A 15,440-nucleotide genomic window follows, 5' to 3' on the forward strand; every position below is an offset into this window, starting at 1 on the left:
CCCAGAGGTGTAGCCAGGGAAATGAGCAACCCCTCATCTGTGGTTACTTCAAACCAGCTCTTTTTTATTTAAAAAAAATGTTGTCCTCATAACACCATTGTTTGCAAATTGCAGCCTGACATCCCATCTGTACCTCCCCAGGCTATTTGCAGTATCGCAATAGTCCTGCGTACCAGCCCGTCCAGTGACCTGGTTGCTAGTTCCACGCAGGTGTAATCATAGGACTCGTAAGATTAGGTTCTTATTGTACCATTCCAGTTAAAAAAATCCTCCCAGAACTTAGAATGTTTACTGGTCTCTAGCACTATGTCCATTTTGCAGATAGTTTTAACTGCCTGGAACCAGTCCAACCCTTGGGGTGGTACAGCATCTGTCCATTTTTTTACAAATTTCTCTCCTAGCGAGAAGGATCAGGTAAAAAAGCAGGGCCCACCTGTTCATCGATAAGGGCAAAATCGGCTGATCTTCCAGCCCCAACATAATCAACGTTAAACTTATTTTTATATTAGTGCAAAGAATTTCGTTTATTGCCTTATCCACTGAAGACCAATAATCCTGTAGCAGGGGGCATTCAAAAAACAGTTAAGTTTCCCACTTAGGAGGGCGGGAATTGATCTTTGGGGGGATCGCATGGTGATGAAAGGGGTGGTGCCATGGGAAGTCTTGATGGCAAAGACAGGTGGATCCCTCTCAAGGTTTAAATATTTGCAGTTGCTATCCTGGTGGTAGGCAAACAGGGAAGAGACTGGAGGTTTTTGGGAGTTTGAAAAGAAACGACAGAACGAGGCCCCGAAAAGGAAGGAAGTAAGTGACTGGTACCAGACCCTGGTGTCCTCTGAAGAGAAGAAGCTCAAAGCACCATATGAGATTTGGGATGGTGCTGTGCAGACGACGGAGCCACAGAGACTGTGGCAACTTTCTTTTAAGCTGTTGTAGAAGGTGGTCAAACCAGCAAATCTAAAAAGAAACCACCTTTTCACAGTCAATAGGTTGTATTGGACACCATATAAATTGTCAAAATTCGTAACAGCTGTTGCCCCAAGATGTCATAGATGTGGGGTGTTGAGTGCGGATGATAGGCACATGTTTTTTTAATGCGCCCTGCTATAGGACTATTGGTCTTCAGTGGGGAAGACTTCAAACCAGCTCTAGGGTCATCTCCCTCCCCACTTGGATTTGAGCCTGTCTGACTGGGGAAACAATGAAAGGGGCTTGCCCAAGTACCTGCTAACATTTGTCGGGGGGGGGTGCTCTTTGAAGTTAATCACATTCCTGGGCAGTGCCTAAATGGTCGTCCTGCCATTCTGCCTGAGGAACAGTAACACCTCTCCACACAAAGGCTTTTGTTTTTGCTCCTCGTTCAGAGCTTGAGCACTCAGAGGTTTGCAGAGGAAGGATTTATGCATGGAAAAAGTAATTAAGTGTTCCTTAATATTTATTAACAATCCAACTTCACCAGTGAATTGGGTGTATAATAAATATTACAGAGTCAAATAATGTTTCACAACCAAAGATAGCAATATTAAATATATTAGTGCATCTCAGTGTTTCTCCATGGAGCAACGGGCCTGGTAGTGTGAAAATGGCTTTTAGGTATCAGTCACTGCAAGGATGTTTAATATAAACTTTCCACATGTCCTACTTTTTAAATACTATGCACCTTACCTTATGGGTTATAAGGCCTACTTAGGGGTGACTTATTAAAATGTAAAATGATGGTTGAGGCCTGCCAAAAGGGATTAATTTGTCAAGTCGAGTTACAGTTTTTAAACTGCCCGATTGAGACTACAGTGGAAGACATACAGCCATGTATATACTGTCATTGTACTGGCTGGTACTATAGGTCCTGCAGTCCACTAGTGAAATTTAATGTACAGGCCCTGGGCACACTTTTGACCATATACCAAGGACTTATAGGCAAGTTAAATATGCAAATCAGGACTATAAGTATCAGGGGTCAGAGCACATGCACTGTAGATTGTTTAGCAGAGTCTCCCGCTAAAAATGGGGGTGACCACCCAATAAGAGATTTTTTCCTACAGGAGGGAAATTCAGGGTGAGGGAAGAGAGTGGCAGAGGAGCAGAGAGAAAACATGACACCAATATGCAGCAGTGCATTATACTGAACACTGAGAGAAGAGAGAAGGGGTGTGGGAGGTTGGGAAAGGAGGGGAAGGGAAAGAGCATGGGAGTACTCTAAATGCAGGGAACAGGAGCAAAGAACAAGTTATGCACTCCCAAGATGTTCTAAATGAGAAATAAATGTTAACAAAAGAGGAGGAATAGTTCAATGACATCAGCTGTTGATGGATATAACTCATCCAATCCAAAGCAAGAGTTAAGAAGAAATGTTTCACGGGTTGGACAAGCAGAAGAATAGAGAAAACATCAAGTACAGAGACCCGAGACAGACAACAAAGCCATCCAATCATGAGCAAGAGGTGACTTAAAGTCCATTCGTTGTTGTATTGTGTGCAGTTCTGTTTGCAACTGACACCTGATCCTGGTTGTATGGAGACCACAAAAAAGAAATGTTGTCAGTTAAGTTGGATGTGCACCTTATCTTATCCTGTACTGGGTGCAGACCGGGATAGTGTGCGCTATTTCAGAGGATGCACTGTTCACAGTACAGGCACAATCTTGCACCCATTAGAGGAAGGCAGACCAGCTGTTAGAAGCCACCAGTCCACCTTTCACTTCAGGCAGCAATCCGCCCTCGGTTTGAAAGGGGAGTAGAGATCTCCTTGTAGGTGGGTGCAGGGAATGGCCACACTTGCCTGCAGGTGGAGGTCTGTGGCTCCCTGTGACATCCGTACCTCCCTCCCAAGCAGCACACTCAGGGATTCACTCACTCTGCACCTTATCTATTTAGGGGCAGATTTACAACAAAGTAACGCAGCACTGCGCAGCAAGTCATTTTGCTTCGCCGTGCTGCGTTAGTTTGGGAAAGCACAGAGATGCGACATATTTACAAGAATATGTCGCATCTCTGTGCTTCCCCTGCGCTGGTGCACAACCTGCAGCCCTGCGCCGGCGCAGGCCGCATTGTTTGCGCCGCTGTTGCGTCAAAAAAGTGACGCACCTGCAGCGCAAAAGTCACGCAAGGGGCTTGTAAATCTGCCCCATAGTGTTGATGGTATGAGCACCGAGCCATGTGCACAGAATGACTTCGCCCAGACGACTTACAGCATAATGACTGATGAAAGAAGGGCCAGAGCAAAGAAGGTTAACCAGGCCTGAGAGGAAACCGCGGTAGCCTCCAGGCAAGAGAGGTAGAATCAGCACAGAGAGAGGTGTATGTGTTTGTATGTGCGCGCCTATGCCATGTGTGTGTTTGTGTGTTCATGAGTCTGTATGTACAGAGGCATAGCTATCAGTTATGCCGCAGGGGCACCAAGGCCCAGGGCTCTGAGGGGCACTCTGCACCTCAGTTATCGCTGTATTTCAGTACCTATGCAGGCATTCTGGGGGCATTTTCCTTGCTAGGAATTAAGACCCCTTGCATCCTTCCTACTCAACTGTGTATTTGTGAGAAATCATAACCCCTGAGGCGTTTTTAAGTAATTGTAGACTATTTCAGGAGCACTGGACCCAGGGGGTTGGCTATGACGATGACACCTCCGCCCCTTTAACAAGTTGGCACGTTTCCTGCAAGTCAGTTCCTTTCATTTTTGCACACCAAATGTACCCACTTGCTTTAGCTGCAGTGTGTTCAAATGTACCTTTGACCACAACATCCTGTTTGTGAGAACAAACCGGCGAGCTCGGTGGCAGCCCTGGTTTTCCTCTTAGTTTAGCTGAAGAAGTCTTCCGCAGTCTTCATTTTGTCGAAACAAACTCAAGATTTCAGAAAGGAACCGAGGCACCGATAATACGTGTCAAAATGCTATCCTACTGTCCCGTTTGTGGCAAACCCGTTTACTTTGGTGAGTTTATTTGGCATCATTTATAGCGCTGCGATGCTGTGGTTCGTCTCTGTGGAGGCTTGGTGGAAGCGCTCTCACTGCAGTTTTTGTCATACTTCTGACTGAGACAGTTCACAGAAAATGATTGATCGGGGGCATCACTTGTGACTTAGATTAACCTGTGTTATCGATATTTTACAGTGGCCTTATTAGCTTTCCAGTCAAATTAATGATCCTGGCTTTTATGTGTACTCAGTGACATAAAGAATCCATAATTCTTTTTAGCAAACCGTTTGCCATATGAGATGTTGTATTATGACACATATTTTCTACCTTTTTGCCTGTATTTTCATTTTACATAGTCATCAGTACTCAGTGTAGAGATTATCTTTGCATACATTCCGTTGGTGAACCAGATATTAAACAATAAACTTTATTTCAGCTTGATGTTAGACAATGCTTCATCTCGCTTACTTACCAAAGAACAAACTCTTTCCCGCCAGATAAGGGTTCAACAGGAGCCAAGGATTTCTTTCCCTTTTATTTTGAGAAAGCTAATTGTCGCCGTGTGTTAGTCCGAAATGCAAAAATTGCAGGCGTTGACGCGTTTATTTTGACTGACCAAATATTGTGAGCTAAGGTTGTACAGCTCACATCCTTTCAAAGTCGAACATACCTGTTCTTCGGATGACAGCAAACAAAACGTTTCAAAAGGTACAATAACAAGCACACAGAGAAGGCTCTGCACTTGTATTGTGGTATGTTGAGTGAGACAGTGCTTAATTTGTAAGTGCCAGGGCCAAAGGCATTTTATAACAGGTGTTTGCAGCTTTCGATACCTACAGTCACTGTCAACGCTGCCCCATGGCAGTATTAATGCAGCTACAAACCACCACTCTCCTACAAGTGCAACCATTTGGCCCAGATGCGCTGGTATTATTTTATTTTTCATGCTTTTTTGTTAAACATGCTGCTAATATGTTTACTTCAAATTTAGACAAACAGCGCCACCATGTGGTGAACTGCCATGAGACCTGATGTTTGAGAATTAAGTACCGGTGCCCAGCACTGGAGGACACCTGCTCAAATTAAGTACAGGGGAGAGAATGGAGTTCACCTCTTCTAAAACTCCTGTGTCTTAAGTTAACACGCTATTGTCACATGTGAATTCATTTTCTTTGATCACAAACAAAAAAGGAATCTGATGCAGGGCAGACGTGGCATTAGCCCAGGGTGAGGTATTCACCACGTATGGTAAATACCTCTTATTCCGAATTTTTAACTTGTAAATTAGGCATAGCATGCAGAATCAGTATTTAACACACTGAGGGGCATATTATCAAGAAACAGAGTTAAAATTATGGCCGCTTTAGCGGCAGAAAACTGCCGCTAAAGCGGCGATAATGGGCTTGATAATATGCACTTGAGAATTCCCATAGAAGCCCATGTTTTGGTGACAATATGGACTTCTATTGGAATTCTCAAGTGCATATTATCAAGCCCATTATCGCCGCTTTAGCAGCAGTTTTCTGCCGCTAAAAAGGCAATAATTTTAACTCCATGCTTGATAATATGCCCCTGAATTCCTCATATTTTTTATGTTTTTTTTAGACTTTTCCCCCAATACATTTCGGCACTTTTGATCTGACAGAATTTATCAGAGGAAAACTGCAAGAGTGTGATAATTATCACGCAACTCCTAATTCTGATCCCTGTGCAAGCATACAGGGATCTGCAGTTAGCCCTTGAGTCGGTGTGAGGGCCAGTGAGAGGTATTAACCAGGTATGGTAAATAGCTCCTATCCAGAGTTTGCCACAAGAAAATAGGGATTAACATGTGGAATCAGTGTTTAACACTCCCAATTTTTAATGTTTTGCCTGTTTTCCAGGCCTTTTCCTTCAATAAATTGTGGAAGATTGGAGTTGCCGGAATTTATCTGGGGAAATCTGTGAGAGTGTGATAATTACCACAAAACTCATAACTCCGATGCTTGTGCAGACACTTGTTTGCACAGGGATCGGAATATAGCCTTTAACTCACAATAAGGGTCTGAGTGTGTTTCCATTGTGAGCTTGTTGAACAACATTTGCAGCAGTCTCGAGCACAACTATCAACTGTGCAGCAGGTGCAGTGGCAGCGGAGCCCAGAGGTCTTAGGGGCCCATTGAGCTCCAGTTATGGCTGTATTTTACGACCCAACAAGCAGACAGCGGCCCATTATCCTTGCTTACACCAGGACCCTATGCACTCTTGTTACCACCTAAGCTGCATTGCATTGTCAGGCGTTTATTATTGCTTGGAACTCATAGTGTGTTCTTAGGAAGCAGTCAGTGGCTTGAGAATATTTTTATGCTCCATTTTTTTGTTGTTGCAGTTTTACATAGAGCAAACTCGACCCAAAGGTATCAGAGCTGCTTTACAAGAGAACCAGTTGCATTACAGACAAACACATTCATTTTAGGTACTGGGAGATTAAGGGGCATATTATCAAGGATGGCGTTAAAATTATCACCGGTTTAGCAGCAGAAAACTGCCGCTAAAGCGGCGATAATGGGCTTGATAATATGCCCTGGAGAATTCCAATAGAAGCCCATGTTTTCACCAGAACATGGGCTTCTATTGGAATTCTCCAGGGCATATTATCAAGCCCATTATCGCCGCTTGAGGGGCAGTTTTCTGCCGCTAAACCAGCGATAATTTTTAACGCCGTTCTTGATAATATGCCCCTAAGTGATTTACCCAGAATCACAAGATGCGTGACCTCCCACCAGACACGAACCTGGTTCTCCAGCTTCAAAGTCGCCCGCTCTAGCCATTCAGCCACATCCTGAGAACAGTGAGAAAAAGGCATATGTAAGGGAAGTGTGCACGGCCTGCTACCCTATCCAAATGGTGCTGGAACAGGCTTCTGACTGGAGGTGCAGCTAGGGGCGTCAACTCACTAATTTTAACAGGGTTCTAAAAATCCTGGCGGTACTGATTGATCAAGTGCAGCCATAGAGAATAAAACTTTCAATGGAGAATGTGTGTTTGCGGGATGGGGGAGGTGCGTGAGATGGTAGTCCGAGACCTTTTTTGGTAAAAGGTGGTCCAATCGTGTATTATGCTGCAATATTCTTAAACATATGGATACAATGTTTCAATATGGATTAAAAAGGGAGTTATTCTGAAGAGACCATTAATAATTCAGAGTGGTTTTAGCCATGCGTGCAAACTAAGGTAACATAAATGTGTATTGGCTTGCTTGCCTACCCTACTTTGAAACTTGCCTGTGACTACATTCCACAATTAATAAGACAAAATGACCCTCATTGCTATTAATATTTCAAAACTTTAAAAAGGAGCTTATGCCTAAAGATGTAATCTAAGTATCTCTTACAGATTTTGAAACACAAATAATTAAATATTTTATACTTTTGTAGACAGTGAATTAATAGTGCAATCCAATTAACTAATCAAATTGCCTCTGCTGTGATCAGAAGCCCTTGGACAGCTTCAGACGATTTATATGCCGAGGGATAGCAGATTGGGAGAATGCATGTCATAGCCTGTCCTTGCCTTACCTGAATTGTGTCAATGATTTTCTTTCTTCCTTGTATATTCAGTTTTGGGTTCTTTCCAGACACCCTGTGTCCTCTACCAGTGGACTATCCTGTTGGGATGGGGAGTTATTGGAAGGTTTGAAATCCCTTTGGGCCTCATTTATGAAAACTGTTGCATCGCTGCGTGAAAACAGCGATGCAACAGTTTTCACTTTGCCCTCTTTGATAGGATGCGCTCTAAATATGACACTCCATGTTGCAAGGAGTTACAGATATGTCAGTATTTCTGACGTATCTGTAGGTGCAAATGTGGTGTATTGCTGGGGTGTGTCTGAAAACAGACGCAACTCCAGCAATGTGTCCATGTGAAAGGGCCTGCGTCAGTCTTAGGCCTGCTGTGAGGCAGGCTTAAGATATTGAGGCAATAGCGTCCTAGAAGTGGCGCAGTGAAATCTTATAGATTTCAATGCACCACTTCTACGAGGCTTTTTGCGGGGTACCGCCCACCCTGCATACATTATACCTGTTGCAGGTATAATGTGGTGCAGGGGTTTACAAAGTGACACATCTGCCTAGATGCGTCACTTTGAAATAGGGCGCAACATGGTGCATTTTTTACACCGCTAGTGAGTCACAAAAAGTGATGCAACGGCGGCGCAAAACTGACGCAAGGCCTCAAATAAGGGCCTTTGTTATTAAGTAGGCCTACTGTTGCTGTCAAAGGGAAGGATCAGAGTTTATGGTGTAGTCAGAAATTTTGACAAAACCATCCTTCATTTTAGATTTTATGCAGACATACTACTAAGGGACTTCTGTCGTAAAGCTGTCTTCATGATTAGAAACTACATCATACAACTTCAATATGAGAGGAGAGACACTGTAGGGAAAGTAAGGGATTGATTTACATCTGCCATCAAATAGCATATGACCTTTACCATTTAAAAGCCCCTGCAGGGCCAATTCCAAAAGCTGAAACTGAAGAAGAAAAGGAGTTCTTAGCCTCATCTGGGGCACAATCTTGTTATGAGGAAAATTGGACTAGATAATTCAATTAATAGTCTTAATCGAATCTCCAAGAACGTGCTGCAAGAATTCTGTAAAGATTTTCCTGAACACAACCTCAGCATATTTAAGTGTTGGACTGTTGTAGATCATTTTCTTTGCCTGTTGGGCCTTTTTGTCTCCTCATAAATTGTCCTGGGAAGCCAGCTGGAAAGAGGAATGGGCCAGATCAAGAGGGAGCTGCTGGGAAGTTGGGCACTTTATAGGTAACTGCTGTACTAGTGGGAAAGCTCTTTGGGGCTATCACCGTGGTTGGGAGATCCCAACAGCCTTATTCAATTGAACTGAGTTCTTTGAGATTAATCTGGCATTTCTACAATGTTGGGTGTTGATTAAATTGACTATAACAATTGAATCATCACCCTTGCGAAACCTTCAGTGTCTAACAGAGGGAAGGTTTAAGGCATACATCTTAAAACTGCTTTGTACGGTGGTTGGCAAGAGGCCTCTTTGTAAAGTTGGGGTCTTTTCTACAGCAGCTGCACCTGGTTCTCTGACCTTTGTGATCGGGTGCATTCAGGGGCCAGGTTGCGTTGTCCAGTGCAGAATTGTGGTTTCACCTGCTGACTATAGATGATCTGTAATGTAAAGGGTTTAAAGGAGCAGAATAAATCAAAGGAGGGTCGACCCACATCTGAAGAGCTTACATTGAGCTCTGGCCATCAAAGGCCTCTTCTCCTGACAGAAGTTGCTACCATCCTTCATCACTGATCCAGTTTTGACTGTGGCTTGTCAAACAGGGCTTTATAATTCAACCAAAATTCACTGACTTGAGTCATATTTGTTAATTAACATTGGTTTGGGTTCTAAAGTGCTTTATGTTTTTTAAATCTATTAGTACTTTGTTGTTTTGTTATCTAAACATATTGGGCCGATTCCGATCCGGGTCGGAAGGGCACCGAACGCGATCCGGCCGGAAAAACTACGAGCCATATGCGTGTTTTCCGGCTGACTCGTACAGCTATACGAGCGAGCAAGTACAATGCGAGCTACATGAAATTCACCGACCGAGTAGTTTCCGGGTCCGAACCGCTCCGTACGTCTTGGTCGTAAGCTAACCGTGGCGTGCAATGGATGCGATTCACGACCGAGCCAGTACGATGCACGTGTCAGACGGCCTGTGCAAGACGGAGTGTCCGGCTCGCAAATTGTCCAGGTGGTTGTCTTTGGAGGTCCGCGTTGGACCCCCGTCACCCGCAGCCCTACGACTCGGACACAGGGGGAGACCCATGGGTCTCCCCAACACAGGCATGTATGGTGCGGATGGCACCGACGCGTACCCACTGTAAGGGGCGCACTTGTCCGCAACGTACCCATTCAGTCAGTGGGAGCCCATGTACGCGTCGTACGACTGGCTCCCATTGACTTCTGTGGGAGTCGGACCGAACGAGTCCGGCAGCATACGGTCGCATCGTACTCGCTGGGTTGGACTGCAGGACTCCGGCTCGGTCGGAAAACACTCCGGATCCGGTTCGGTCAGAGTGCTTTCCGACCCGGATTGGAATCGGTCCCATCATGTGTGTTCACTAAATATTGGCTTGCCACTCAGGGTAAGGTATCAAATAAATCCCCTTAGGAAAACTGTTTAACATTATTTCTGATTCAGTTTAGGCAGTGTAGGAGTTCAGTCACTTCTCATATTAAGACTGAAACCTATCCTCATTGCCTTCCAGTTGACTTCCCTTCAGACACCATCATCTGCCCAAATTACGCATGAGAGGACATGCACTTAGCATAGTAACTGTGCCATCTTCTATTTCTGAAAAACAAATCCTTCACAGAGACATGCTCTTAAACTCAGACTTGATCTGAAAGGAGAGAAAATAACCCACATTAGAACATTGCAATATTGGGAGCTCCATTGTAAACAATGGAGTGCTCTGTGCTTCTAATGGCTTGTAGAAGCCTGGAGTGCCAACATTCCAATGTTGTCCTTCACAGCTGTTGCTGTGAACAAAGGCCTCATGGAGCCCAAGGGGATTTCAATCCCCTCTGGCTCTGCGAGACCTTTGTTTTATTTGTTAGAACATTCTGCCCTCTAGTGGTGGAATGTTCTAATAGCCTTATAGCCCTCCGTAGCTGGGCTATACCGGCATTAAAGTCCCGCTCCATTTTTAAAGGCCCGAGCAAAATGGAGCATACCTTTAATGACCGGTACAACCCGCTACGGTGGACTATAAGGCTATATTAGGACATTGGAATGTTTTTATTTGAAAGACAATGGAGTGACTAGGGGCCATTGAAAGTGCTATGGGACTTCTGCATTACCATTCCAATGTTTATTTTTGTTTTTCTCCCTGTTTAATTCAGAACATTCTACACTCAGTGGGTGGAATGACTTACTAACTTTGTAGAACATGGAAACCCACAATCCTTGTATAAAAGCCTTCCTCTTATTTCATACTGTGACATCTGTAGTTATCTGTAGTAAGAAAATTAAGTAGCGGCTCCACCGTAATTAGTTATTAAAGTTGAGTTGTGATGCATTACGTCCTGCGGTCAGAGCCAGCAGCCAAGGTGAAATGCAGGTCACAATACATAATTGTAGCTGCAGTTTAAACAAGTAAAACGAGAACTGACTTTTTATTAGTTTTATTTGTTTTTATAAAATGAACAGTGATGAGTGAATAATATAAAGATATTGCAAGTCAACATGGGATCCATTACCTTGTATAGTTCAGTTCACTGACATAATATCGATCCCCAAAATATCCCCATACACAAATATCAAGTTTTAATATCGATGTCAAAAATGTCGACATCCTATATTTATTATTGTAAGTACAAAAATATCGAAAATAAAATATCTATGTAAAAAGTATAGTTGTACAAAATATTGATTTTAATATATATATATAAAAAATTATTATTAAATATATAAACAAATAAACTTAACTTTAAAAAATAAAATTAGATTTAATACACATTTTAATAAACATAACAAATAAATTTAGTTAAAAAAATTCAAATATAGGTATATAAAATGTAATATATATATTTTTACTTTAAAACAATTAATACACTATTTATTCTAATTTCTTTTATAATTGTATTTATAAAAATGTATCAATCAATATATATATATAAATACACCAATACCATAAAATCTAAAAAAAAAACATTATATTATAAATTAAAACATTAAACTATTTAAAACTCTTTAAAATTAAATTTTCAACTTCAGTGAATGCAACAGTAGATAAAGTGTTGGATAGCGCAGGGATAAAAATTACTATTCCCACTCCAGTGAGTGTAACAGTAGGGAAAGTGCTGGATAGCGGAGGGGTAAAAATTACTATTCCCACTACAGTGTGTTCAACAGTAGGGAAAGTGTTGGATAGCGGAGGGGTAAACATTTCTATTCTCACTCCAGTGAGTGCAATAGTAGGGAAACTACTGGATATCGGAGGGGTAAAAATTAATATTCCCACTCCAGTAAGTGCCACAGTAGGGAAAGTGTTGTTTAGCGGAGCAGTAAAAATTACTAATCCCACTCCAAAGAATGCAACAGTATGGAAAGTGTTGGATAGCGGAGGGGTAAAATTTACTATTCCCACTCCAGTGAGTGCAACAGTAGGGAAAGAGTTTGATAGCGGAGGGGTAAAATGTACTATTCCCACTCCTGAGAGTGAAACAGTAGAGAAAGTGTTGGATAGCGAAGGGTAAAAATTACTATTCCCACTCCAGTGTGTGCAAAAGTAGGGAATGTGCTGGATAGCGGAGGGGTAAAAATTACTATTCCCACTCCAAAGAATGCAAGAGTAGGGAAAGTGTTGGATAGCAGAGGGGTAATAATTACTATTCCCACTCCAGTGAGTGCAACAATAGGGAAAGTTTTTGATAGCGGAGAGGTAAAATTTACTATTCCCACTCCAGAGAGTACAACAGTCGGGAAAGAGTTGGATAGCGGAGGGGTAACATTTACTTTTCCCACTCCAGTGTGTGCAACAGTAGGGAAAGTGCTGAATAGAGGAGGGGTAAAAATTACTATTCTCACTCCAGTGAGTGCAACAGTAGGGAAATTGTTTGATAGCAGAGGGGTAATGATTACTATTCCCACTCCAGTGAGTGCAACAGTAGAGAAAGTGCTGGATAGCGGAGGGGTACAAATTGCTATTCCCACTCCAAAGAAGGCAACAGTGATGAAAGTGTTGGATAGCGGAGGGGTAATAATTACTATTCCCACTCCAGTGAGTGCAACAGTACGGATAGTGTTTGATAGCGGAGGAGTGAAAATTACTATTTCCACTCCAATGAGTGCAACAGTAAGGAAAGTGTTGGATAGCGGAGGAGAAATAATTACTATTCCCACTCTAATGAGTGCAACAGTAGGAAAAGTGCTGGATACCGTAGTAAAAAAAATACTATTCACACTGAAACACTTAATATATATATATATATGTATTAAAACAAATCAAAAAGATAAAAAATAACAATCAATATTTAAAAAATTAAAATTAACTTTTTAAAACGTATACAAATAACACATATAACAATAGTATTTACATATAACAAAAACTTTCAAATGCTATATATAGTAAAATAATAAATACATTTACCAATAAATATCAATTTTAAAATACAAAATATAAAAAAATTATTGACAAAATAAATGTATTTATTTAATTTCCTAACCTATAACACTACACCAATAATAAAACACTTAATTAAATGTATTTACACATTTTACATAATTAATAAACAATTACAAAATCATTAATCTACTACACACACTTTAACACTATAATTTGCATAACACAAACTAAATGAAACTATCAAATAATAAAACACATTTAAAACCTATCTTAAAATTACAATCAATTACTATTAACAACTAATAATTAAAATATTAAAATGTATTTAGTACCCACCCTTTACCCCTTTTAAAAATAAATATTACACAAATATATTTAAAAATCAACCCAAAATCACCCAAAATATTTATATATTATTAACATTAATTAACAACTATATATTAACTAAACACAAATTACTTCCCACCATTTACACCTATAAACACCACAAGACACACCTAAAATTAAGTACACAATTACCATAATTAAATAACAAATAATTAATTAAAATTAATTAACCAATTATTAATTAAAAAATTAAAAATAAATTACTTCCAGCCATTTACACCTACAAACACCACAATACACATAAAAATCAATTACACAATTACCATATTTAATTAATGAATAATTAATTACAATTCATTAACAACCAATATTAATTAATTGATAATAAATTAAATTACACATTTAACAATATTAAATAGCAATAAAACAAATATTAATAAATACAAATTAATCAATACATTCAATATAATTAAATTACTTCCCACCCTATTCCCCTATAAACCCACAACCCACTACGGAACTAAAAGCGCAAAATTCATATAGAAAAAAAAAGAATAAATTTAATATAATTAAATTACTTCCCACCCTATAAACCCACAACCCGCTACAGAACCTTTTTTTTTTTATAACTACAAAAAATGTAACACACATTAAAAATACAAACAATTCTTATACACAAAAACATACATCGCATGCATGTAAAATATAAACTAAAATACATAACAATAATAAAAAACGATATTTTTAACAACCACAATTTTGCAAATGATATTAAACACTTCAATATTTTTTAAATCAATATTACTTACCTGAATTCGATATTCTTAACCTCAATATTCTTGTTGTCGATATTTCTGACCAACTATATTTCCAACTTAATATTTGTGCACCTCGACATTTTGTACTCGATAGTGTGTCTCTACACCGTATAGTTCATGACCTTGTGCCTCCAAATGATCATGGAACTCCTCAGTGGCTTGCAATATCCATAAAATGTACAGCAAGGGGTACCATAAATAGCCGTTTTGCCTCAAGCTTTACCTGTTGTTAAAGTCCCTCTATTTAATTGTAGTTCTTTGCCTACAAATCAGACCTATAGCTTTAGAGGGGGCCTTTAAAGATGGGTATACCTCTTGGCGTTGGGCTATAGTACTACAAAGCATCCTATGAAATTTAACCCCAACCATATCTAAGATAAAGTACATTGTTACATTTTCTTCAGCATAGTTGGGGGCCACTATATTGCATACATGCATTATGTAGCATGACAAGAATATTGCACCCATGACATTGACTTGATTACAGTGGCACTGATTCACAAAGCTAAAGTTCACAATTTTTTTTTATTCGAAGAAACAAGTAGCAATGAGCATATTCATCCACTTCCTTACAGTTTATATACACTATCCATCTCATGTTTGAGAATCCCACAGGTCCTATCAATCCCCCCTTATCATCTTCCTTGTCCATGAGAATATTATGGAGGGCCTCCCAATTGCACCAGGTTTGTTCCCATAATTGGGGACATCCCCTGCTGTTGTACACCACCTTTTCAGCAAGCATGCACCAGTCCATATCTTTAATCCAGGCTTCAACCTCCAGGATTCTTCCAACTCTCAACATTGAGCAATATCCCGTTTTACTACACTCAGTCCCAAAACTGTCCAAATCTTCTGGTATCACAGTACCACAGCATATATTCAGGATATATTGTTTCGCTCACCCATTCAAGCCAACACTACCTGCCTGACTCAGGCGGTTTGTGATTTTATCCCATTACCCTTGAATTAGTGACAGGACCATAGTATATGGAAGAATGTACCCTCTTCTCTGCAACCTTGTATACGTAATCTGAACAAGGCACTCCCGATTCGCTGAAGTGTTGTTCCAGAGTTATAAGAGCGATGTAGTATTCTAAGCTGTACCAGTCGGAAACTGGATCTTATTGCTGTGTCCCTCAGGCCTCTCAGTGCTTCTTCCCATTCCTCATCTTCAAGGAACCCCACATCTCCTTCCCCTGTGGTCCTCAGCTCAAGCTTAGTGTTGGGAGAATTGTTTTGTATTTTTCT

The 15,440-nt window shown here is 40.7% G+C and overlaps 1 protein-coding gene across 1 annotated transcript in view; it reads left to right on the forward strand.

Annotated features, from left to right (window-relative positions):
• Nucleotides 1-3,674: 3,674 nt before the first annotated feature.
• Nucleotides 3,675-15,440, forward strand: part of LOC146861952 (cysteine-rich protein 1-like) — a 360,851-nt gene continuing 349,085 nt past the window's right edge. Inside the window, exon 1 of the mRNA XM_085641115.1 lies at nt 3,675-3,926. Within this exon, the coding sequence (XP_085497241.1) occupies nt 3,884-3,926 (43 nt within the window). The 5' untranslated portion in view covers nt 3,675-3,883. The remainder of the gene's footprint in view (nt 3,927-15,440) is intronic.

Source organism: Triturus cristatus, chromosome 2_2 (genome assembly GCF_964204655.1).
Source record: "Triturus cristatus chromosome 2_2, aTriCri1.1, whole genome shotgun sequence".
Lineage (NCBI taxonomy): Eukaryota > Metazoa > Chordata > Amphibia > Caudata > Salamandridae > Triturus > Triturus cristatus.